This window comes from Galeopterus variegatus, unplaced genomic scaffold (assembly GCF_000696425.1).
Source record: "Galeopterus variegatus unplaced genomic scaffold, G_variegatus-3.0.2 Scaffold1807, whole genome shotgun sequence".
NCBI classification, from domain to species: Eukaryota; Metazoa; Chordata; class Mammalia; order Dermoptera; family Cynocephalidae; genus Galeopterus; species Galeopterus variegatus.
The window spans coordinates 187,327-214,976 of record NW_007727918.1 but is presented as its reverse complement, the minus strand read 5'-3'; the positions used below and the strand labels follow the sequence as shown (position 1 = coordinate 214,976).

The window sequence follows — 27,650 nt, the reverse complement described above, 5'->3', positions numbered from 1 at the left end:
GACAATCTTTGCATTAAAAAATAAAATGTTGGTTCAATTTTGAATGTTGCCAAAATATGGATAACCCTGTATAAATACTTAATCTGAGCTTCCTAGCCTCTTAACCACTAAAAACTCAGTATCTCTAAAACTAAACTCACAGTCCCTCCCAGACCTATTTCCCATTTGCTCAGTGAATGACACACACCCATCCACTGAGCCTCAACCTAGAATCTGAGTCATTCTGGCCTCCCGCCACCTCTTTGATGACCGTCTGAATGTAAACCCAAAGCAGGTGTGCAGTAATGTCTCAGAGAACAAAACACACCATACACCATTTCCTCTCTCTGTGTCTTATTTCCTTTTTGTTTTTCTCTTCCAACCTAAGTCTTCCTTTCACAAATCGAGTACCTGCTATGGGCCAGTCACTATACCTAGTGCTGATAAAACAGTCTCTGGCCTCAAGGAGTTTAGTCCAGGAGCAGGGTCAGACGTGGAAGTTGCAGTTCACTATGATAAGGCAAAAAGGAGATGTTTGTACAAGGTAGGCTGAGTTTGTGGAGGAAGTCAGTCCCTACACAGGCAAGTGCTGCTTCCTGAGTCTTAAATAGCAGAAGAAATAGCGTATGCAAAGTCAAAGGTGTTGACCCAGCTCAAGGCAGACGGGCCAGAGAGTATGTAATGGTTTCTGGATCACAAGGTGCACAAGGTGGTGGGTAGGTAGATAGAAAAGAGGTCGTGAAGGCCAAGAGGGCAAGCTGAAGAATTTTTTTATAGAGAAAATAAACGCTGTTGAAGACTTTTAGTAGGCAAGCTAAGAAAATCAGTTTAGAAAGGTTTCTTGGCAGAGAATGAAGAATAGATTAAAGGTCAGAGGAACCTGGAAAAAGTCCTACAGTTAAAGCTAGTTGTGATACCTACACTAGCGGACAGATGTAGAGATAGAGAGGTGGGAGAGAGATTTAGGAGGTTCCTATTAAACGTGAGCTTTTTTTTTTTTTTTTTTTTTTTTTTTTGTCTTTTTTCGTGTCCGGCAACGGATCGCAACCCTCAGTGTCGCGCCCGTACGGGACCAGGACGGCAACGGGATCGCAACCCTCGGTGTTGCGCCCGCACCTCGCTCAGCCAGTGAGCGGGAACTGGTCTGTATGTGGGATCCGAACCCTCGGCGGGAGCGCCGCTGCGCTCCCAAGCGGCACACTGTAGCAGTGCGCCACCGGGCCGGCCCAAACGTGAGCTTTAATTAAGGGAGAGAGAAGAGGCCGGGATGGACTCAGGTTTCAGGATGAGAATCACAGAGCTAGAGAGCAGAGGACAAGGATGGGTTGGGAGGGAATGTGAGTTTTATTTTGGATATTTCGAATTTCTAATGCTATGGAATCATCCAGATTGTGTTGTCAAGTGCACTGTGGGTATACAAGAAAAAGAGGAACAACCCGTAGGGAGAACAGAGAGAAAGGCAGGTAAAGGAGGAGACTCAGGAGAGAGTAGTGTCCAAGATGCCATGGGAGGAGAGGGTGAAGAATAAGCTGTCACTGGGGCCAAGCACTTTCACAAGTTCATGTGACATAGGACTCAAAGATCTTGTTAGTGACCCAGGCAATCGCAGTGCTGGCGGCACAGTGGGGTGGAGAGCACTCTGCAGCAGGCAGACAGCAGTGAGGGGACACGTGTGACCCCTTCCCAGAAGATCAGGCCTGGAGCCATGCCAGTCATGTCACAGCTCTGTCACCAGCATGCGCATGGCCCCAACACAGTGTAGAGAGTCTCTAAGATTTGTTATGATTTCAAGAAGGGAGGGAGAGATTCCCACAACAGCTGAATCTCGGGTCACAGGATCCAGAGAGAACTTTTGCAGTTGGTTTGTGTTCAGCCTTGAGACAATGGGGAATGTTAATTATGCCAAAGGGAAGGAGCCATTGCGAAGAGAAAGAGCTTTAGGGTACAGGAGCGAGAAGATACAGGATGGAGCAAAGTTCCGAAGAAAGGTGAAAGGAGCTGGCCGGTTAGCTCAGTTGGTTAGAGCGTGGTGCTGATAACACCAAGGTCCAGGGTTTGATCCCTCCAGCTACCGAAAATCAGTCAATAAATAAAAGGTGAGAGGGTGGGATCCAGAGTGGGGACATAAGGATTGAGGTGAACAGGCAGGGAGAGAGGGACGTTAGTCCAGTGTTTGTGAGGGTAGATTCACAAAGTTATCAAGACCTTGAGGAGGTCACAGGTGATAGCTTCTACTTTTTCTGCAAAATAGGAATCTAATATTATGTGAGCAGAATGAAGCGGGAGATTTAGGGTAAAGAGCCTGAGAATGGCGATGCTGTGGTCCATCTGATAAGGAGAACGGAACGAGTTGCTGACTAGGGACAAGAGCCTTATCCTCGGTTGAATTAAGATATGGGCATGAGCTCCAGCTCTGGCCCAGCCCAGAGTCCCACCCTGTAAGGGTGAACCATGTAGGCCCACCTCTGTGATGCTGTAACTACACCCCAACCTTTGTCCTGCTTCTCTGTGCTCTGGGCTCATCCCTTAATCAAGGCTCTGTTTTTTCCCTGTTTGTAACAAAAACAAACTATAATGGCAGATTTCTCAATTCTGACCGAACAGAAATTTTTCAAAGCAAATGTGTTGGAATTGTTGGCTACATAGAAAAAAATGCATCAGCAACTCAGCTGAATGGCATTCCGTCATTATTTTCTTTTCTTCCAGGAGTCTCCTATGCAACTGCATACTGGATGGATGCTGAAAAGACTGTCCAAGTCAAAAACATAATGGACAGGAATGGGGATGCCTACGGCTTTTACAATAACTCTGTGCAGTCCACAGGCTGGAGCATCCTGGAGATCAGAGCTGGGTATGGTGCTCGGGCCTTATCCAATGAGATCACCATGTTTGTGGCCGGCTTTTTGGAGGGCTACCTCACTGCCCTGTAAGTACCCCAGTCATGGTGGAGCCACTGCGAGGCAACCGCTGTCCTTTTCTTTGTCCAGCAGTGACTCTTGTCTTTCTGGCATTGCACGTTAAACTGAAAAATAGCAAAAGTCCTTCGTGTGTGATAGAAACATTATCAGAATTGCATTTGTACCTATAGGCAGTACCTGCCTAGAAGGTACAAAGTCCCCAGTGTGACACTCTAACTCTCATGGCACTTTTAAAATCTTTCCTTCTCATGAAACTAATTTTAAAAGACAGTGAAGCCATTTCATCCTCATCATCTGTTGATGGGTAGAAAGCAAATGAGAGGTGGGTGACTCCTCGAGAACTGCAAAGCAGGGAAGATTAATTAAAAATAAAATGTAAGAGCATTTATTTTCAACCCTCTTGAAACAGTACTTTCATGTGGGCAAAGAGATTTTAAGTAGAAATTTTAATGAGTCTAATATAAGTGTTTCTTCCATTTCCATTGTCACTTGATTCTGGTGTCCTTGCCTTGTCTGATAAAAAGAACAAGGATATAGTTAAGAATAATGCAACCAGGACACGTGCTTTTTAGAGAAGAGCTCTTTAAGGAAAGTAAAGTTGCAACTCATTTATTCAAGCCACATCCCTCCTTTGATATAAAAACTGTTTTGCTAACCCACCTTGCTTCTTTTCTTCCCTGTGACCTAGATTGCTGGGTGCAGTTTAACTAAACCTTGTTTGGTGTTGTTACTGCCTTAGTCATACTAAGTGAGGTGCTGATCTTAATCTGTGTCTGAGCGCTAAAGATTCTATCTGATATGGAATGATGAATTACTGGGCTCGGGCTGCTCCTTTTTTATTTAAAATATAAATTCCTGTTTTATTTTTATAACCAATTTTTGTTACTCTACCATACAAGTCCCTCAACAGCACACTGTTCAGAGATGTATAAAACTTTATAAACTGAATAAGATTTTGACAATGTCTCAAACCATATCATACATGTAAAAATTAGAACTTCTGTCTTCCCCTCCAAATCTTTATCTACTTCTACGTTCACTGAGTTCTGTGGTCATCCGTCCTACCTTGTCAGGGATGGGCTTCCTGTACCTGTGCCACCCAGAGTCTGAGAGGACCTGTGCTCTGACATAACTCACTGAACAAAAGATCCTGGTGAGCAAGAAGATGCCTGATAAAGAACTGAGGGGGGCAGATGAAAAAAGAGAGAGAGGTCAGTATTTATATATGCAGAAATGGAAGAGGAGGAAGAAGAGGAGGTAAAAGAAAGAGAAAGGACAAGAAGAAAGGAACGTTAATTATTCAGATAATCAGCGTGGGGGGATGACCAGGCCAAAATCATCCCGCCTTCTAATGTCTGTTCTGGGGTTTATAAAGGGGAAGAGGTGCAAAGGTGAGGTAGGGGTTTTGTCCTGCAGGCAAAGTGGGAGGCTGGTCATGGGATCAGCAGAGGGTCTGAGTCAGATGTCAGGGTCCCATGATGGACTGGGTGCTTTGGTGTCATGGAGTCTGCAGTTGGTGGACTGGTCAGCTTCAAGCCCCTCATGTTATTTCAGGGTCACAGTCCTTATCTCCTAGGGAAAGCTCAAAGACAAGAACCTCAGTCAGACGTCACTGGGACATAAATATACCTGACTCGTACCTCTAACTAATGTGGATGCAATTTTCTTTTAAGCAAGAAGGTGAGTTAATAATCAGCTAGGGTGCTGGGCCTTTCTCTTGAGATTCCTTTGTTTGCAGTTGACTGGGAAAAGAGAGAAAACCAAGAAAACTTAGTTTCAATTCTTAATTGTAGGTGCACAACATCTATAGTAAATCAACATAAGAGGGTGTAATGGGAGATAAACAGAAATAAATTTTTGAGACAGATCCTTTTGGGGCATGATTTCATCCCTGGGCAGTTTCAGCCATGCAGTCAGTCTCTCCGTTCCTAAGTTAACAGCTAACTGAAATTTTCAGCTCGGTCTCAGTTACCCCAAAGATGACCATTTTCTGGCTAAGTTCCTTTTCAGGAAGAAAGGGAGGAGCGGAAGGGGAAAAGAAGAGATAAGGGAAGGAGAAGAAGGCAGAATTACAGTCAACACTATCTTTACAAGAGCCTTTTGATTAAGCTGTTTTTCAGAGGCTGTCATTCTAATTGCATTACTGAAAAGTCAAATATAGGAGGCAAATTTCTAAATCAGCATGTGTCTAGAGGTCCTGCTCTGTGCTGAGCCCAAACCTAGGGATAGTGGGATGCACGGCTAATGACCAAGTGTGCTTAAAACAGAATCCTGGCAATGGGTTGGGGAAGAGGAGGGAGAGAGGGGGGACTGTCTATTTCCTTCCTCCTCTCCTAATGTGGTCCAGGAGATGAAGACTTATGACACATTCTGATGTCCATGAATTTATTTTGCTTTGTTTTCCAATAGAAGTCTTTTCTCCCATCATTAAAATTTATAAGCATGTCTTGAGAATCACACAGTAGCTTGTTTCTGTAGTTGGACAACTCTTAGCTCTTATTCATCAGCTTCCTGAATTGTTCCTTTTTCAGAGGAACAGACACCATCCCCAAATTTTCTGATATCCTCGTTTTTAACTTTTGTGGCTTGCTGGATCAAAGCAGCTGAATTTGAAAAAAGTCCAATGTCATTTCCTTCAAGGATTAACTCATCCTTCTGGGCTTGAGATAGTGAACAAGTAACACCTGGCCTCATTTGAACCCTGCAGATGTATTTTTCACCCAAGAAATTTTGGATTTCAACAAAAGACCCCATTCCCTTGAACAACGATGTTGCTGGGGAAGTGAGCACACTCAGACCTCACCTTGTAACAAGAAGCCCAGCGTGACACCCTTGATTGTGTTCTGTACATGACTACACATAGTGTGGACGGTTGCCAGTTCCTTTCTATCTCCTCTCCATTTGTCAACCTGGAGCCTCTTCTTTTTCTTTCCAAAGAGACTGAGGTCTATGTTGATGTCACTGAAGTCCCTCCACAGGCTTTCTCTGAGGCCCTTCACTATAACTGTGCATCCCTTCTGCTGAGAATCTCAGACATTCTGCTGAGAATGGTCTTCATTCTCTCAGTAGACATGGCAAAAAGCCCAGGAGTTTATTTTGAAGACAGGAATATGCTAAGTGGAGTAGAGAAGCTGGGCTCCCAGTGGCAAGAGCCCCAGCAGGGAGACAGAGCAGGGGAGATGCTGGGAGGATTCCCGCAGTCGCTGCAGTCAGCGCACAGCACACAGCTGCCCTGCACTGTCTCAACCGAGCAGAGAGGCAGCATGGCTCCCTCTGAGCAAAGGCTCCCTCCGAGCTTAAAACGTCAACCCCCTGAAAGCTGTAATGATTGCTGCAAACCAATAGTAGAGAAGGAATACTGGTCACAGGGTAGGTGTGGGTTTGTGTGTATGTGTGTGTGTGTTTTCAGCTACACATGGGCAGTTATCTGAGAAGCAATTGTATCTTCATACGCAAACATCCTTTCTCAACTTAAAACATATGCGGCTGCAGACTATTACTTGGGGCTGCCTTGCAAGGTATGATCACATGTGGTAAGACACAGCCTTGGAGGAAGGGCATCTGAGCCTAGGCTGGGAAGTGAGGTCCCTCCAGAGGCCAAGAGAAAGACCCTTTTTTTTTCTGTTTCCTTCTCAGCTTACAAAGTTGCTCAAGCAGCTGCCAAGAACAGGGGGAAGTTTAGGGCCACCACTTTTTTCCACAGCACCACATTTAAAATGGTGTTTCTTGTACTCTCCTTCACCTTGGGGGAGAGGAGGTGTGCGAGAGGATGGATGTTGAGGGATAAACAGCTGAGGCAGTCAGATGAAGAAGATTAGCTTGACCATCTCAGAAGATGTCATTTGCTCCTTGAAACTTACGAAATACTTGAGATGCCAAGCGTGAACATGCAGAGAAATATCCTCAAATCCTCTGAAGTGTTTTCTTTGAAATATTCAATAATTTTTTGCTTCCTTGAACTTTTATAACACTCCTCAGATGACAATTGGGTCCTGGGCCCAGCCCTTTAGAGTTTGTCATGATACTCGAGGCCATCTACCTATGGCTACCAATTCAAGGCCATCTACCAACAGCCGCCTGCAGATTTATCTCACTGTCTGCAGCAGCAGCAGCAGCAGCCAGATCCAGCTGGGGCCACAGCTTGGGGCAGGCACTAGATATTTCCAGGGGCTTCTCTCAGTGGCTTGCCCTTCATCACCCTGTCTTCCTTTCTTCCCCTTCTTCCACTTTTCTCTTCCCCTAATCACTCACTGCAGGATATTGATATTATTACCAAGAAAACATCCTCCTCAGATGGGCTCCTGAGCCCTGCTGTGATGCCCCTTCATCCCCAGGTGGCACAGACTGAGTGCAGAGGGGCTTCTGTTCCCAGGCCTTTCAAACATGCCCCTTGCTAGCATCTCTTAGAACCATGATTCGTGAGAGCCACGTGCTGCCTCCCCCATCTCCACCTGTTGAAGAATTGCTGATCCTCCAAGACCCATCTCAGATGCTGTCTTCTTTTTTTTTTTTTCTGATGGCTGGCCAGTAGGGGGATTCGAATCCGTGACCTTGGTGTTACAAGGCTGCACTTTAAGCAATCAGATGCTGTCATCTTGATAAAGCTTTCTATGATTCCAGTCTAATGACTGCATTCCCACTGGGTGGAGCTCCACCTCTTTCCTCCCCAGTCTGCTGTGCCTTGAGGGCAGGGTCTCTTACCTTATTCACCTTTGTTTTCTCCAGACAGCTGGCACAGTGCTTTGCCCCCATGTACTAGTCTGTTTCTGTTGCTTATAACAAAATACATGGAAGTGGGTATTTTATAAAGAAAACTAAATTTATTGCCTACAGTTTCAGAGGCTGGAAGTCCAAAGTCCAGGGAACATTTGTGGTGAGGGTTTTCTTTGGTGGTGAGTTCAGTGATGGCAGAGCCTCACATTGTGAAAAAGCGGAGCAGAGAGAAATTAACCTCCTAATTCACTCTCCTTTTTTTTTCTTTTTTTTTTTTTGACAGTTGTTTTATTGAAAGATAATTGATTATATACATTTGTGGGGTACAGAATCAAATATCAATACATGTGTACAATATGTGGTGATCAAATCAGGATAATTAGTTTGATTATATACATTTGTGGGGTACAGAATCAAATATCAATACATGTGTACAATATGTGGTGATCAAATCAGGATAATTAGTTTGATTATATACATTTGTGGGGTACAGAATCAAATATCAATACATGTGTACAATATGTGGTGATCAAATCAGGATAATTAGTGTACTCATGTTTGCAAAACGTAATCAATCTTTGTGACCCTTAAATAGTTTCTCACCAACCCTGCTCCCCCTCCCCGTTTCCCACCTCTAATAAAGCCTTCCAAACCACGCCCCGGACTACCATTTTTAATCCATTCACTATGGCATGGTCCTACAATTTAACCACCTCTTCGTGTCCCCACCTTTCAATTACCATATAGAATTTCCCACCCTCTTAACACTGTCACTGTGGGGGTCAAGCTTTGGGGGACACTCAATCCCAGGCACCCCAGCAATTTCTTAATTGCATGCTTATGAAGTTTAATTGAATCCTGTTGTTGTTCCAGTTCCATTAGGGATGAATCATAAGTATGAGATACCTATTTCCGTGTAATGCTTGAGGTAGTGGCAGCCTTGGCCAAGGAGTTTCTTCCTTTGTTAACTCTGTGGGGCGGCTTCCCAAGAGTTGCAAATTCGGAGTCTCTGATGTCTCTAATGACGTAAAAGCTGATAAATAGTCATGAATTGATTTTTAATAAATGAGGCATGAGACCTTTCTGGAAAGAATGATGAGGAGGGTGTAGGAACCTGATCTGCTGTAGTTTGTAATAAAGTGGCTGATCTCTCGATCTCTCGTGTTGCGAGGCAGCTGCTGAAACTACTCCTCTGGAATTACCCAGTGTGAATGAGTCAATTCAATGCAATTAACACTTGTTTTGCTACTTTGTGCCAGGCTCTGGGAATAGGGAGAAAGGCAGGGAGGAGCCTTAGTTCCTGAGTACATTCTTCAAGGGGGACTCCTTTTAGGTTACTATGTTGAGACAAGGGTTGCTGAGACTATGATGAAAAGAGGTTCTAGCAAGACATGGCACAAATGGAGAACGTAGTTAAAGGTGATATCTCTTTTGCGTTTGGGCTACCAATCCTCCAGAATCTCCTCCACACCTCCAACTTTCTCCTTTTGATGTTGGAAACTGAATATGCTTCCAGGTCAAGGATGTGGGTAAAGCAAAAATAATCAAGACACAGTGTCACTCTCAAAAATATCAACTAGTAAGTATTTGGAACTTAACATGGACCAGAAAATCATGATGATATGATGATGATATGATGATGATGACGGTGATGGGAACTAGCACTTAGATAGCATTTCAATGTGCCAGACACTGTTCAAAGCATTTTGCATCTGTTAAATTATTTAATCCACAACACTATGAGATATGTATTATTATTATCCTCATATAATTAATATGAAAACTTGGGTACAGAGAAGTAAAGTAACTAGCTGAAAATCACGAAGGTAGTAAGTAGAAGCCAGGATTAGATACAGAGTTTGTACGTGCGCGCGTGCACACACACACACACACACACACACACACACACACGTGCACAAATGGATTAATTAATCACTATGGGATACGCTAAAGGAGACTAATGTGATCTCTGACCCAAAGAATCAAAACAACTAGAAGAGAGTAGGAGACAGTATATGACAAGTGCTCAGTGATGAGGTGTTGACACGATACAAAAAGATTCAGGAAAGGATGGGTATATATGTGTCTTCATGATTCTCAACATAGGAATGAGTGTGAGATATATAAAGGTGAGCAAAGTCTTGGCCAACTTAGGAGGAAATTTACTGACTTCACGCACCACAGGAACTGAAACCATACCTAGTACATCCATGAAGTGGACACTAGAATTATCTCTGTTCAATGAGAATTCGGAAGCATGGGGAAGTTAGCAACCTTGCTTTCAGTCATACAGCCTAAAAGAAGTAGAGTCAGCTATTTATGGTGAACTCAGAATTCAAAGCCTGTACTCTCAAATGTTACACTCTATTGCTCCACTACACAGAAGTGTAAGGTCCCAGGCCCGGGGTCAGAGGAGAGCATCAACCCGGGGAGATGCAAGTGGATTGTGTTGCTCAGAGCCCCTGAATGCAGCAGGCTCCGGTGAGGGCTCCAATTCTCAAAATCCCCCAAGGCGAAGGTTTCTTTTCCTCTGCTCTGAACGTCAGAATAAAAAAATATAGTCTCCACAAACAAAAAAGAAAATTTTTAATAATTCTAGCTCAGTTACCCTCCTATATTTTCATCTGTCTTGTCTACCCTTATGTAGACATGCTCAGCAACCACCCCCAAGTCGGGATGAACAATCCAGTTTCATGATTTCTCCACCTTAGCACTATTGACATTTTGGGTTGGATTATCTTTTGTTGTGGGGGGCTCTCCTGTACAGTGTAGGATGTCTAGCAGCATCCTTGTTCTCTACCCAGTAGACACCAGTGTACTCCTCCCTCCCCCAGCATGACAGTCGCCAGACACTCCCCACCTCAGTGTGACAACCAAAAATGTCTCCAGAAATGCCCCCTGGAAAGCAAACTCAGTCCAGTCTAGAATCACTCCTCTATTTTGAAATAGACTGAAAAATATGGGGGATCTGGAAGTCTGGATGGATCTAGGCAGGGGTGCAGTGATGAAGACTTTGTGTAAAATGTATGAATTTTTTGTTTCCTTGCCTGAGTGGATATTGTAAGTCAATTGCACACTTTTTTATTTCCAAGAAATAAAATGTATTTTCATATAACTCATTCTAATTTTAAAAGCCCATTCTTCCTGATAGCAGACGATGTAAGAATAGCCATTCTACATTAACAAAATAATGTATCATATAAACCGAGTCAATTCAGAATGTTTCACTCTCCTCCTGCAACCACTTTATCCCAAAATGGGTGTTACTGAGGCATCTCAGAGGGAGGGGAGATGTTAATCAACGGACACAGTTGTCTTGTGTCCTCCTCCTCTGGTGCCCACTAAAGTGGAACAATCTCATTTAGTCTTTGGCTTGCGTGTTTCCCATCAGACGTCTGATGAGACTTGCATGGTCTCCCTGGTCTCCAGCTGCATAATCAATGCCACCTGAACCTGCAATATTCATCACAGTCCCCTGCCTCCAGGAAGTCCATGGGCTCTCAATGTTTACTTCTTCTAGTCTAGGCCACACGGGAAACATTTGACTGCTCCCCAAAATTAATTGAGGTGTGTGGGGTGTTACATTTGTCTCATGAATCCAGACAGCATAGGCAGCCACCTCTATTTCCCCATAAAATGTTGCAGTGGGAAACTGTAGGGTTGTTGCCTCCCTGAGCAACTAACTCAAATCATCAAACTCACCTGGGGTTTCTGTCCTTCACTCACCTGAAGTGTGAAGCCAGGGCAGAGGGTCCCTTACTTGTCATTCACATACCTGTCTGGCTTTATTGCTGCTCTCTCCTTCATTTTTAGAGGTAGTGCAAAGGGAAACATGACCAAGTTGATAATGTAAGCAAAAGTTAAATGCTATGATTCAATTTAAAATAGGTATGGGAGGTTACATGAAAGATTTGTATTATCTTTCAATTCAATTTTTCCATAAACTTTTTGAAGTACTCTTATATATATTTATATATATGTAAATATATATATATGTAAATATATATATATATTTATATATATGTAAATATATATATATTTATATATATGTAAATATATATATATTTATATATATATATGTAAATATATATATATATATATATATATACACACACATACATACAAATAATTTGAAGGAAAAGCTCTGCAGTAGGCAGAGGCAGCCACCTGTTGATGGGAGAGGGCCATAGTGCTCTAAATGAGCTGAATCAAGGCTGGGAAGTGGATCTAACCTTGCTGTTTTCAACTGTTTATAGAATAGGAGGCCACAGAATAAGGTCTGTTGATATGCATTCTAGCCTACAGATCTATAAGAAACAGTGAGCTTGGGGGATTGGAAAGGAGGGAAAACAGGAACCATATCATTCACAGGTTGGTTCAGTTACCTGCAAGATCCCTTATGTATGCTTAATAGGACAAAAGTCCCCAAAAGGCACTATATGACCTGGTTCCCAGGACTCAGATGGAGGCACTTAAGGAAAATTGGGGGATAGGAGAATAGAAGGAGGAGAGAGAGAGAATAAGTAAAAATGCCTGCACACCAAAGTTCCAAAATATACAAACAAATTGAATGCCAAGAAAGACAGTCAACAAAATCAGCAATAATATCGTAAACACACTCCAGATTAACTTTATAGAATGGTTTAACAGAAACTTTAAATTTGCTTAGGGTGCCTTAAGTTATAAATGAAAGAAACCTTGAAGGAGTATTTATAAAGCAAAAGGGAAGGAAAAAGACAGGTAGATATTTAAACAGAACCTTTTAGAAATATTATAAAAGAAAATTGTGGAAACTAAACTTTTAAAATCTTAATTAATAAATGAGCAAACCCTAGGCTGGACATAATCAGAAAAAAATATGATTCAGATATTAGCATTGAAGGATTTAGAAAATACACAGTCCCAAGAGATAAAGGGGTAAAAAGAATGAAAGAGCTGTTACTAGACATGGAAGTTAGATCGAGAAACTTCTCCATAGGTCTATTAGGAGTCCCAGAAAAAGAGACTGCAGGGAATTGCAAGTAAGCAGCAATTAACAGAGCAATAGCTAAGAATTTATCAAAATTGAAAAAAAGACATGTCCTTAGTTGGAAACAGCCTATTAAGTTACTACAATGCAGTGGATGAAACTTCAGAAAATTGAGGATAGTGAGAATAATCTTAAAAGCTATCAGAAAAGAAAGAAATTGCACTCGTTAGAGTGCGGTGCTTGGGAGCGCGGTGGCGCTCCCGCCGAGGGTTCGGATCCCATATAGAGACCGGTCCGCTCACTGGTTGAGCGCGGTGCGGGCGCGACACCGAGGGTTGCGATTCTGTTACCGGTCACGAAAAAAGACAAAAAGGAAAAAAAAAAAGAAAGAAAGAAAAGAAAGAAATTGACTGCAAAGGAATCTAGACAGCATACTTCTGATCACCAACAACAGAGTCAGAAGATATCAGGATGATATCTTAAAAGTACTAATGGAAAATATCTAACTAGAATTTTATAATTATTTAAGTTTTCCAAGAGAAAGGGCAAAAGAAGGATATGTTCAGATATATAATTAAAACAATTTACCACCCACAGACTTGTATTATAGTATTAAAGGATATACTTTAGCAAGAATAACAAGAAGGAATGTTTAGGATAAAGGAGAAATAGTTAATACAAGAAACAAAGAAATTAATAAAATTTGATGGTAAAACTTAAAAAATTCTTTAAATAAAAATTTTTTCATTAGCTAAATCTTTGAATGATTACGTGGTGGGGAATGTCAATGGGTAGTTAAAACTTGCTGAAATATGCTTCATGTTTGGAGGAAGAGAGGAATATAAAATTCATTTAGACTTTAGAAGAAACACAGAGTTACAAATGTTTTTTTAAATGATCATTAAAAGAGTAGAAATGCATTCTATAGTTTTTAAATTAGCAGAAGTAAAAACAAAAGATAAAAGAAGGGTTATCTGAGAAATAAAATCATAAAGAGGGTACAAAGAAAGGGATGGTAAATGGAAAACAGAAAAGATTATAGAAATAAATCCAAGAATATTAAAATCGCAATAAACTTAAATGGGTTATTTTCTTCAATTAAAAATATTTACTGCATGGCACATGAGACACTTTTAATGTTTTAAAATAAAGAATCCCAAATACCCAATAATCCTTCAGGGAATGAAAATTAAATCGAGAAATTATTTAAAAGTCATCAAATTGTTGAAAATTGAAAAATATGACAACACCAAGTGTTGATGAGGGTTTGGAGGAAGAAGTCTAACATGTAGTGGGTAGGAATGTAAATTGGTATAATCACTATGGAGAACAACTTGGGAATATCTAGTAACTTTACAGATATATAGAATATTCAGCCCAGCAATTTTGTGTGTGTGTACGTGTGTGTGTGTGTTTCTGTGTATTCTGGAAGAACATGCAAATGTGTAAAAAGAGCCATATACAACAATGTTTAAAGTTGCAGTATGGTAGTGAAAAATTAAAAACCAGTTAAATGTCCCTTATGGGAATGCATTTATGAATTGTTATATAGTTATACCATGGAATACTATCAACAATTGAAAAGAATAAATTTAAGGAGCAGATGATATAGATATTTTTTTAAAAATCATATTAATAGAAATAAATAAATTAGAGTGGTAGGTCAATATGTTCTTATTTATATTTTGTTCTGAAACATGATAAATAATACTATACATTATTTATGGTTAAATAGATATGTGGTGATGTATAAAAAATTGCATGGGAATAATAAACCAGATTTAAGTTTGTAGTTACCTCTGGGGAAAAGGGAGGGTAATTCAGGCTTCAACTCTGTATAATGTTTTGTTTTATTTTTTAAAATATGCGAGATAAATATGGCAAAAGATAGGTCCGGCCCATGGCTCACTTGGGAGAGTGGGTGCTGATAACACCAAGGCCACGGGTTCGGATCCCTATATAGGCATGGCCGGTTCGCTCACTTGGGAGAGCGTGGTGCTGACAACACCAAGTCAAGGGTTAAGATCCCCTTACCAGTCATCTTTTAAAATATTTATATATATGGCAAAAGATAGGTCCGGCCCATGGCTCACTTGGGAGAGCGTGGTGCTGACAACACCAAGTCAAGGGTTAAGATCCCCTTACCAGTCATCTTTTAAAATATTTATATATATGGCAAAAGATAATGATTTGATAAATTGGGTGGTGGATACTTGTGTGCTTGATATATTTTGTGCTTTTCTGTATGTTGAAAATGTTTCTTAATTTTCAGTTGTTCATTTAGAAAAAAATAATAGGAAAAGTTTGCAATAGGGGACGTGCTAGCTAGCCAAAAGACTGGATAATTTGCTATGGTGGAGAAATCCAAGAAGAAAAATAGAAATGTAACCGTTTTCATCTATCATTTCAGACACATGTATGACCACTTCACAAACCTCTACCCACAGCTGATCAAGAAACCTTCCATTGTGGATAAAGTGCAGGATTTTATAGAGTATGTATAACAGCTTTCCTCTTCTCATTGTTATTAAGGCTGCAGAGCCTGAATTTGTAATTTCAAACAGTAATTTTTCTTTTGCCAATTTCTTTTTCTATCTCTTTAGCAGAACTCTATAGTTGTTCTTGCAGTAGGGTATAGCATTCTTTGGTAATGGCATAAAAACTGGTTGCAGACAGTTTGTCCTCTAGTTTTTGGCTTTTACAAAAAGTTCAGGTTGAATGTCACATTATCAATTGCTAATACAACTAGAGGAAGACACAGTGTAAAGCAGGCCAAGTCCCTGGATCCCTTCCACATGGGGCCCCTCTCCTTCTTGCAGGGATCCCTTCTCCTCAGTCTATAAGATGTTTCCTTTTCATGGGCCTGGTGACTGACCCTAAATGGGGTGTTAGCTAATATCTGCAGTCGAAATTCTTCATACCCTCTGATAATATTTCCATTTTAATGAAGTTTTTTGAAGAATAAAATTTTAAATTTGTTTAAATTTGCAGGATGACAAGAGATTGATTGGGGGACAGGAAGGCTCCTGGTTTGGCTCTCCAAATCACACACTAAGCAATATCTTCATGAAATGCTGAAAGTCCTAAGAGCATCAGTTAAAAGCCATTGGACTAGGGCCGGCCCATGGCTCACTCGGGAGAATGTGGTGCTGATAACACCAAGGCCATAGGTTTGCCATCCCTATATAGGGATGGCCGGTTGGCTCACTTGGGTGAGCGTGGTGCTGACAACACCAAGTCAAGGGTTAAGATCTCCTTACTGGTCATCTTTAAAAAAGAAAAAAAGCCATTGGACTATATCCCATGATCTAGAGATAGCCAGAACAAATCAGAAATAGCTTTCAGTATACAAAGTTCTATCAAATCATCCCCAGAACTGAAATAAGACAGACAGAGTGAAAGTACTATAAAACATAAGACTTTATTGCTCAGCATACTAAGATAGAGTTGTTGAGGCAGTTATTAACGACTGGAATGAAATGAACCATAAGCTACGAAAATGGTCTGTGAGAGAAATATAAACACATATAAACCACCTTTTCTTTAGAAGTTTCTTTTCCTGTTAATTTAACTTTACCACTTCTACGTCCTAAAAGCAAAGTTAATCAACTTCTCTTTATTGACTTAATGAGACATTATGATTTTATGAGAAACGCAGTTGGATGGTCTGTCCTTGATTTTCTTAGGTCTCAGTATCACAGGTAGGTAAATATCACACGTGTGTTTTGGTTCCAGACAGCACAGAAGAAGCTATATAAGAAGAGTTATAGTTCTTGGGAGAAACTAAAAATCACTTAGGATTTGACCTGAAATCCTTTGAGTGACTGGAATGTTACAGGATCTAGAATTTAGATTACACTAACATAAGTGTCTGACTATATAATCTCTACATGCCTTGTTTGATTTAGCTTTGGATGAGCAACCACTGAGACGTCTAGACAAACCTAATTTCTCTTCCAGGAAACAAGATCAGTGGACCCGGAAAAACATCAAACAATACAAGGATGACCCATTTTGGAGACATACAGGCTATGTGGTGGCACAAATGGATGGCCTATACGTAGGAGCAGTGAAAAGGGCTAAATTAGAAGGGACAAAGGTAAGGTTTTTAAGAAACTGCTTAGAATTTATACAGTAGGACAAGAATATTGAAAGTTGCCTTTAAGATAACATTCCAATTTAGAAGCAGATTAAATTAGGATTAGAGTATAAATTCCTTGCACCATCATATCTATCATATTGCAGCACCTAACTTACTCTGGCACAAAATTCAGGCTCAATACATGAAGAAAACAACTTGTTTCTATGTTTTTTCAATATTTTAATGCTTTTTTTTTTGTCAGCTGGCCAGTACGGGGATCCAAACCCATGACCTTGGTGTTATAAGGCTGTGCTCTAACCAACTGAGCTAACCACCAGCCCTCAATCTTCTATGATACTGTGCCCAGGAGCAGGTTTAAAAGGCTCCTATGAATACATTCATATCAAGCTTTTTAACTAACCAGATAAAGCTAGTGTTTTAAACTATATGCTCATTAAGACAAAATATCTAAGTGTATAAGTTCTGTGTTTCCCATACTTTACAACATTCACATAAACACACACGCAAACCCAAACACACCATAATTTTGGTGGGAAGCTTTACTGAATCAGTGAGACTTCCAAGGTACCATTTGCTATCCTTCCAAAAATTATGGATACTTTGTTTTCTGGGATATATATATATATATTCACACACATACACACAAATATACTGGGTAAAATACACAAAAAGTTCACAGAAAAGTAATGCACACTTCTTAATCATATGAGCTCAGCCTTGTTCATAAGATTAGACGTACGTAAAACCATACTGACCAATTTGGCAAAAATCACAAAGTGTGAAAGCATACTCTGTTGGCAAGACTGTGGGAAAACAAGCACTCCCTTCAAACACTGGTGGGAATGCAAAATGTCCACTATGGACAGGAATTTTGGCATTCTGTACCAAAATCATGTTCTCATTTACCCTTTGACCCAAGCCATCCCACTTCTAGTATTATCACTAATGTGCACTGGCAAGAACACAATATGGCATATGGACAAGTTTATTCATTGCAGATAATTGATAACAGCAAAAGACAGAAAATAGCCAAATACATAAAGGACTGGCTGCATAAACGATGTAGCTGTAAACAGAAAGGAGGTAGATCTCCATATACTGTTACGGAGTGACCTTTGGGATTTGTTCTTAAGTGTAAAAAAGTGAGGTGAAGAACAGTGTGTAATGGACACTACCTTTTACATAAGAAAGGGAAATAAAGGGCCGGCCCGGTGGCGCACTGGATAGTGTGCCGCTTGGGAAGCGCGGCAGCGCTCCCGCCCGAGGGTTCGGATCCCACATACAGACCGGTTCCCGCTCACTGGCTGAGCGAGGCGCGGGAGCAACCCCGAGGGTTGCAATCCCGTTGCCGGTCCCCAGTCCGGTACGGGGGCGACACTGAGGGTTGCGATCCGTTGCCGGACACGGAAAAAGACAAAAAACAAAAAAAAAAGAAAGGGAAATAAAGATTGGTAGATGATAAATATAGATAGTAGACAGATTTGCTTATCTTTTCAACAATAACAACAGAATGAAATCCTCAAACTAAAAAATAAATAATTACCTATAAAAGAAGGACAGAAAGAGAGAGGACAGGAATGAAAAATACATTTCTCTGACTGTATAGGTTTGACTATTGAGCCACGTAAATGCTGTTCGTAATTATAAAATATGACTTAATTACAAAGAAGAAAAGCAATCCCTAAAAATCAAAAACAAATTAACCAAGATATATCAAACTGTGTAACAAGTTGATGGCTTAACCACACAGAGAGCAATTATTTCAAGTGACATTAAAATAGCTACTGCCATGTATCCTGAGTGAGATAAATCCTGAGGAGAAGAAACACCACACAAACAAAAAACCCTTAAACCATATGTAGTAATCTCACTTTAATAATAATATCGGTATTGCTATTTTGAAATTTGATAGAAAGAGAGAGTTGGATGGATAGATAAATATTGTAAAATAAAGCAAATAGTTATGTTAGATGTCAGGAATCTTAGCACAGGAAAAACCAATAAGGTTAAGACTCCGGTCTTTAAACATGAAATATGAGTAGGAAATCATTATTTTTAGCTTCCCTAAAATTTACATATTTCCTTGCTTTGAAGTAATAAGAACTCAGTAGAATTAATTATTCCTGACGAGAATATGACTTAGGGCAGGAAACAATGTCTTAAAACACAAAAGCAGTAACCGTAAAGAGAGAGATTGATAAATTCAGCTAATTAAATGAAGAATTACTTTTTATAAAAAGACAATATATAGAAAGTGAAAAGATAAGCTATAAACCAAGAGAAGATACTTCCAGTATATTTAACTAACAAAGGATTTGTGTCTATAATACATACAGAACATCAACAAATAAATTATAGAAACAGAAAATATCCAATAGAAAAATGGACACACAATGGAATACCATATAGCAATGAAAATGAACAACACTAATGTCAGAAAAATAATACTGAGAAAAGTGTGTCATGAAAGGTTGCACACTATATGACTGCATTTGTACAAATTCAAAAACAGGCATATTTCTAAAAGTATATTGTTTAAGGATTCAAATATAGATAATAAAATAATAAAGAAGCCAGTAATGAGTGACAAAACTTAGCATAGTGGTCACTGCTGGTAGGAAAGGAGGGAGATGATGTTGGAGACTTCTAAGGCACTGCTTCTAAGGCACTTCTATTTCTAAACTGTGGGATGAGTACATACATAGTTTATTTTTATTATTTTTCCTTAAATTGCATGTATACCTCATTATTCTTTCATATATATGATCATTATATATATCATTCTTAATTTTTTAAATAAAGGCAAGTTACAAACTTAAAAAAATTGCAACTCATATGAGAAACAAACATAATCTCCCTAATATTTAAAAAGCTTCTGAAAGTTAATAGAGGCCTGGTCGGTTAGCAAGGGTTTGGATCCCTGTACCGGCCAGCCACCACAAAAAAAAAAAAAAAAAAAAAAAAAAAATTAATAGAAAAAAAGAATAACCTAGTAGAAAAATAAAGCATATAAACAGTTTACAAAAAACAAACCCAATGGTTTTTAAAGATATACTCAGCATTACTCATAAATAAAGAAATGCAAATATAAATTACAATGGGATACTGTTTTTCACCTTCAGATTGGAAATGTTTAATATGTTGTTGAGGCTGGAAGGGTATAATTGAAACAGCTCCTCTGAGGACAATTTGGCAATGTTTATGAAAATCAAAATCACTTCTAGGAAGTGTGCAAGATTAATTATTGTAGCATTGTTTATAAGACTAGAAATCACCTGAAAGTTCATCAACAAAATGCTTGTTATAGTGCATCCGTTCATTACTGCTAAATAGAATAAAGAAGATTTTTACATCTAATTTAGAAAGAGCTCCAAGATAGTAAGTGAAATATATTGAGAAAAAATAAACTGAGGTGAAAAGAGAAAAAAAAAAAAATTGAGGTGAAAAGCAGTGCGTATAATACACTACCATTTGTGTAAAAAAAAAAAAATTGTATTTATAAGACATTTAAAAAACTCTGGAGATATACATGAGAAACCAGTAAAAATGGTAAACTGGAGACAGGGTGGGACCTGAGCAAGTGGAGGAGAGAAGACTTTCCACTATCGGCCTTAGTATAATTTTTTAAATCTTGAATAATGAATGCATAATATTCAAAAAACAAAACAAAGAGAATGTTTACGTAAATAAAAATTGGATTTGGTTTTTTGCTTTTGCTTTTGTTTTGTTTTTGGTTAAAATGTCTTCTGTGTTTGTCTTCCCACCACCTCTACCTAAAAACCAATTTGTACATGCCTAGCCCCAGACTGCTCCAGTGGATTGAACCTTGCTGGAGCAGTGCTCTCCAGTTAGATCAAAGTTCATATCCAAGTGTAATCTGATCATTGTTTCAGGATTAATGCTGTCCTGTTAGCCTTATATTAAGCACACAATCAAAATCAAAATCATCTCAGTTGAGTGTTTTTGCTGCAAAGCAGTAGTTCTCATCTAGGGGTGATTTCCCCCCCAGATGACATTTGGCAATGTCTGGAGACATTTTTGGTTGTCAAAACTGGGAGATAGCTGCTGATATCTAGGAGGTAGAGGTCAGGAATGCTGCTAATCATCTTACAATGCCCAACCCCCCAAAGAATTACCCAGCCCAAAATATCAATAGTGCCAAGGCTGAGAAACCCTGCTGTAGAGGAATGCAGACAGAAAGCTCTGTTTGTTTGATTCTGTACAGAGCCACTCCCAAAATCTGTGGATATCAAAACATGCTGAAGCGTCTCTTCTAAACTATAAAGCCATAAAAATTATTTTATAAGCTACAGTAAAGTCTAGTACATCTGTTACATTAGAGACCCTTTCCAAGGGAATAATTGAATGGATCCCTAACAAGAGAAAAAATAGAAAATGACATATGTCACAATCAGTGCTAAGCTGCAGCTTTGTCCTTCCCCAGCCCATGACCATGTTCCACATTCAGTTCCTGAATGCCATTGGAGATCTGTTGGATGTGATTCCCTCACTGTCTCCCACAAAAAACATCAGCCTGAGTGCTTTTAGGAGATGGGAGATGGGACATTGTTCTGCTCTTATTAAGGTAAGGCACTCGCATCAGCTCTTCTCTTTTTCCTTGTTCTAGTCCACACAGACTTTTTCTCTATGTCACCCAAGTATAGTTACATTCCATCAGCCCTGGCTACAGCTATGTATTATCAGCCTGAGGATTCCTCTATGTAGAAGTTAAAAATTGGAGGGAGAGAACTTTGACAGGGAACTGGAAGTACATGATGTTACCTCTGTTTCTTCCAACATCCCTCTCATGCTGGGTGCACCTGCCTCTCCCACCTTCCAGAATCTTTTATTTTGGATGTTAGAAGGACATATTCTATTCTGCGCACACTAAAGGTTAATGTTGGACTCCTTGGCCATATTTTCCAGTAATAAATAAGGTAGTAAAAACTTACCGAATTGATACAATCCCTGTATTCCTACAGTTAAAATTGCACTCCATTATCTAAATACCTCTGCATCATTCACTATGACTCTGGCTATAGGTTCTTCCTGGATTTGAGAACATCTTTTTTGCTCACTCAAGCTGGTACACGTACGCAGCCATGCTCAGGATATATAAACACTGGGACTTCAACATCAAAGACAAAGACACCAGCAGTAGTCGCCTCTCTTTCAGCAGTTACCCAGGTAAATAAATATAGAGGGACATCTGAGTACTTTGAGTACTATTTTAGGATAAAAACTTGGTGATTCTGAGTTAACTGGAGTGAGAGAAGAAATGTTTACTAGTTAGTAAACATTAATGAGTATTCTGATTTTTAGAGGTTTTTTTAAAAAAGAAATATAGCATTAATGCTTTTATTTAATAGAATGATGTAAACTAGGTTAATAGATTTGCCAAGTAGAAGACACTTAGTAAATGTAAGTGGATACATCTAAATTCACTTCCACAAATTCCAGTTGAGTATTTGTTAGGTACAAGACGCTTTCCTAGGCTCTGTAATGGAAAGCAACAGATCTTGCACTCAGTATCTCCTTGAAGGCCTGGACTCTGTTTCTCTTATTCATTGCAGCATCCACAGCACGTAACCTAGTGTGTGGCACCTAGTACTTATACATTTTTGCTGAATTAATGGGTAGGTGGATGCATAAGCTTATAAACCTTACACTATAGTCAGGACTAGATAAGTACAATATAGATAAGAATAATAACATTACTGGACATTGTATATGCTACAAAAGAAGTGTAACGAATGTGTAAGTATTCCAAAGAAGAAGGATTCACACCTGACTGTTGGGGAAAGGGAAGAGTGGCTGACATTTGCGGTGGACCATGGAGGGTGGCTAGAATTTGGACAGGTAGAGATGGATGATAGGTCAGTCTGTAGAGCAGGAGTTGCAAACTCCTGTGCTAAAGGAGATAGACAGGTGATATAAATGAATGAAGGGACCTGGTATAAGAAAAACAGAAAGTGAAACAATTGTATTCAACACATGACCCTTTGAAAGGGGGCAACTACCAAGCTCCTAGGGACCATTCTCATGCAGGAATGTAGACAGAAATATGGATTTAAAAACAAAAGCCACTCTGTGAACCCACCAGCTCATGTCTGCTAGCTGGAATTGCCCTCAGTTACAGGTCTGCAACCTTGTCAGGAAACACCATGAGCAAAGACGAGGGAAATGCTACGAAACATCTAAGGGTACAACATGGATGTGAGGTGGGCAATTTCGACCTTTAATTGCAAATCTCAAACTTATAGGGTAGTTAAACCAACCACCTCTCATATCATATCAAGAATTCTGACCAGTGGCATAACCCAATATTCTTCTGTCCTTGTGACCTGATCCTTCCTTTGAGGCCATTTCCATTTCATTTTTGTGTTAGTTTGCTGAATTGTTTTAGCACTGAGGGCAACTGGACACTCCTCCTTCCATTAGACTGTGCTTTTATTCTTTTTTGTTCCATGAGACCGACATTTAAGAACAAGAGACTGACACTGGTCAAATAGTCTTACTCTTATTTGTGGTAAAATGCAGTGTTCAGATGCTACGTGCACTGTTTAGAAATCTCTAGAACACGGTGTTCTTCAATAGTCTTAGCAGTCCTGGAGCCCAGAGATAGTGAATCGGTAGGATACAGAAGGTTTTCCTATGAAACTTCTGACCCTGTTAACATTTGCATCTGTATCCTTCAAGAATAGATATGTAGGTAGATAACATAGATAATATATACCAATTGAAACTGTGAGAGAAAAAAAGACATTGTTATACCTCAAGGTGTTTTTATGGGAGACAGTGAAACAATGTGATTCCTGTTTTCTCTGTCTGGTCAGCTTTGTTCTCAATAGCAAACTGGAAAAACACATAGAGTCTTATTTATACTACACAGTGTTTGATTAAGGGATCAGCACATTGGATTCATCCAACAGAGGTGGAATGATGCTTTGCCATGAAGTTCATGCCATGTGAACTGTTGAGCCCAGAACAAAGCTGGGTGGTTTGTTTTTCTTCGCTGGAGTGTCATGGTAGATGGAGTGAGTTAGGAGTGTGGTGTTATTTCTGCATCAAATGGGGAAAGGCCTGGAGGCTTTTCCTGATCTGGGCATGGGTATTAAGAATTCCTCAGTCAGTAGTTAATAATAATGGACTGTGTTTTTGAAGCTTGCTAAGAGAGTAGATCTTAAGTATTCTCACCACACACACAAAAAGGTGATGCATGTGTTAATTAGCTTGGTTGGGGTAATCATTTTCACAATGTATACACACATCCAAACATCACATTGTTAATCTTGAAAATATACAATTTTTATTTGTCAATTATACATCAATAAAGCTGGAAAAAAAGATGAATGTGAAGTTAGGAATTAAGCAAATGACTTGTGTTAAAATAGCAGTTTGTGTATTTATATTAAAATTAAATAAAGGCAATATAAAAATAAAAAATAAAAAAAAAACAAAGGAATATCTGAGTCAGAACCTACAGATAAATCATGAAACATTTTCACTTGACTGGTTAGCTCAGTTGGTTAGAGGGTAGAGCTGGTAGCTCTGAGGTCCAAGGTTCGATTCCTGGCCAGCTGAAAACAAACAAACAAGCAAATGAAACATTCATGACTTGGCTGAGGTACATATTAAAGGTGATGATAACTGGGATGGTACAGCTGCCATCAGACTAAAGATATACAGACAATTCTGAAGATTTCATATGAACCTAACCGTGCTTTACAAAATACATCATGGCCCTCCCACCAGATTTTTTGAAGTGACCATCAAGATAATTGCCATGAAAAACACTAAAGCTTCAAGACACAAGGACTTTTTTTGAGCTTTCCAAGAAGTAAGAAGGCAGAGCTTGGACATCTGCTAAACCATTCCTTGACACATAAAGTCTGACTGCTTTATTTGGTGAGGCTTAGTTTTCTCGTCTGTAAAATGATATGTAAGCTAATATAATGCTTACTTCATAAAGTTGTAAACATTATATAATTTATTTATTCATCACAATTTTCTGTTCAATTGTTGTATGAGGCAAAGGATTTACAGTGGAGAGCAGGACAGACACAATCCCTACTCTCATAAAATTTGCATCTCAATGAGAAATGGAGACAAAAAATAAATGCCAATAAAATGTGGTTTTAACAGAAAACATTAGTCTGGAATGTTGAGATAGCTTCAAAGAGAAAGTCAAGTTTAAGTCAAGGCACAGAAGACAAGATAATTTAGCCAGGCTAATTGGCATAAGGAGGTGCTAGAATGTTCCATGTGGAACGAACAGTAAGTAGGCAAGAGAAGTGTGGAGAAGGCCATAGAGGGGAACAGAAGATCAATACAAGACCATTAAAATGGCAAGTGGAAGTGAAATGAATAGGTTTTCATTTTGGAATTATCTGGCCCATAATAAGGGAAGGAGGACAAAAGAAGCTGCCAACAGAACGTTTGGAAGGCTGATGCAATAATTCAGGTGATTCTGGTCACCATAATGTTTTGCAAATGAGCAATCCATCCTCAAAAAGAAAACAAAATGTCAAATCACAACTTTCCGTGTGCTTCTGTTGTCCTAGCAGCCTCCTTGCCAGAATCCTGGAGGAATAATTACCTAATGAGAATAAGAACTGATAATTACCTGGTAAGAATTTTGGGCACTCCCAAAATTGTGCTCCAGCAGAGAAGAACAGAAGAAACAACAGGAATCCTTCACATTACATTCATCAATATTACAAAAGGATATGCTGCCTCCAGTACACCCAAACTTACCAAAGCCTACCTCACTTTTGCCGCTCACCAGAGCCTCAGTGAACTCCATAAAAATAGAGGTGGTTATATGTCAAGGAAAACAGATGAATTTCTCTTAGTCTAGAAAAAATTTAAGGTGACTCAATTGCTTAATAGGTTTGGTCTTTTCTAGTCTGTTCTAAAAAACAGTAAAATTTCTCTCACGCTTGGGGAAATTTTTAACCTCAAGAAGCTAACATGCACTGCCCTGAGAAAGTCAAAATTACACCAAAGTATAGCAGGTGCTGATAACCTCAGCTCCACCCTCAGATCTGGGCAAGAGAACCCACTAACCCCACCCAGCTTTGAAATGCCTTTCTCAAAATTGTCTATGTCCCCTTCCATCACCCCTAGGCCAGCCAGGCTGGCAGTGTTAGGACATCCTGGCCCTGACCTGCATGCCTTGTGTGTCCAGTTTAGAAAGCTCCTTTCTAGAAAATTTCTAGTTTCCATTCCAGTGCCCGTGACCAGCCAGGGTGGCAGAGCCATCCAGGTCAGCTTCTTTGAGCCCAGAAAGGGACCCATGTGGGTTTTTGTCCCTTGTCTCCCTTTCTGGGAGCTCTTCCCCTCTACCCCTGCCCACACGTGGATTCAACAAGATGCCAGAGGAGTTCTGGGATTCGTCCAGTGGTGAGGCCCTGGTGAGCAGATCCCTTCAGCTGGCCCAAGCAGTATATTTTTTGCAAGATGGTGCATGATTTAGTTGTCAGAATGGTGGTAACATGATGATTTTGGTGACTTTTATGTCAGACAGAGCATGTGACAGGGCTCTAGTCTACCTAAAGTCACCTCTTGCCCCTGGGCTTCAGCATGCACGGGCTCTTCATGGGCTCTCTCCTGTCCTCCCTGCAGTGCCACCTCTCTTCTACAGCACCTGCAGGCAGCAGGGGAGATGACAAGCAAACTTTACTCCATGAGCTCTACTGCTACCCCCTGTTGTGGCCACCTCACCCCTGCAGGCTCTGCACTAGGTTTTAGGCAGTCCTCTAGGGGCCCTGGCCCCGTCAAGACCTTTTCAGAACCCTCTCCACAGTACAAACGGGGCTTTGCAACAGATCTCTTGCTTCCGCTTGATGAGGCTATTTCCTACTCTCACGGGTCAGTCTTCAACTGGCTGGATTTTCTTTTTGTGACTGGGACAGCTCTTATGGCTCTGCTCACAGGCTTCTCACCTATCCTGCCCACTGGTGGCAGTGGGTGGAAGGTGGGGGAGCAGTACCATGGGAAGAGATTGCTTTCTAGGAAGGCAGTAACTGCAGTCTAAAGAGGCTAAGAGAAGACACTGTAGGAAAATAGGTTGATCTACGTTTACACTATGAAACTCTGAATGTAACTTTAGTGGCCAGAAAACAGATTTTTTTTTTTTCTTACCACTCTGGGTAAGACTTGCGTTTGTGATCATCATTAACAAAGTACCCCCATAAGGGTCTTTGAGAGAGTCATTAGATGCCAGTATTCACCATTGTTGCAGAGTCATTAAGTAAATGGACTTAGCGAACCACAGAGGCAAGGAGATCTATGTTATAGTACAAACAGGTTCCCATGAGTCATGGCTTTGTAGTAATTATAGTATTATTGCTACCTTTTTCTCATGGCAGGATATAGGAAATTAACCAGGCACAATGCATTTGATAATAAAAAATACAAAGAGATGGTGCCTGGACACTGTAAAGAATATTCATGTGCACTTATTGGACAATAGACAAATACGTAAGTAACTTCCTCTGTCCATTATTCTAAATCTTCATTGATAAGTTAGTGTACCTCACATGGGCTCCTGAATTTTGTAATATACTTTTTTTTTTTTTTTTTTAAAGATGACCAGTAAGGGGATCTTAACCCTTGACTTGGTGTTGTCAGCACCATGCTCATCCAGTGAGCCAACCAGCCATCCCTATATGGGATCTGAACCCGTGGCCTTGGCGTTATCAGAAACATACTCACCCGAGTGAGCCACGGGCCGGCCCCGTAATATACTTTTTAATCAAATTATTTATATCGTCAGGGGCCCTGAAAAAAAATTCTTGCCTGAGTCTCCAGAAATCTTAAGGGAGGTGGCCCTGGATAACCTTGTTCTAGAAGTTTTCTATCCCTAACAAGAAGGGTTTTGAATAGCCATGATCTGTTTTGCATAACAACCAGTAAGGCTAAGAAGATAAAAAGCCCTGCCCTCCCCAGCCAAGAACTCAGGACG

The 27,650-nt window shown here is 40.0% G+C and overlaps 1 protein-coding gene across 1 annotated transcript in view; it reads left to right on the top strand.

Annotated features, from left to right (window-relative positions):
* The first annotated feature begins 2,684 nt into the window (after positions 1-2,684).
* Positions 2,685-27,650, top strand: part of PLBD1 (phospholipase B domain containing 1) — a 49,087-nt gene continuing 24,121 nt past the window's right edge. The window contains exons 1-5 of the mRNA XM_008579097.1: positions 2,685-2,905; positions 14,990-15,073; positions 16,540-16,678; positions 21,126-21,266; positions 21,724-21,868. Of these exons, the coding sequence (XP_008577319.1) occupies positions 2,712-2,905; positions 14,990-15,073; positions 16,540-16,678; positions 21,126-21,266; positions 21,724-21,868 (703 nt within the window). The 5' untranslated portion in view covers positions 2,685-2,711. The remainder of the gene's footprint in view (positions 2,906-14,989; positions 15,074-16,539; positions 16,679-21,125; positions 21,267-21,723; positions 21,869-27,650) is intronic.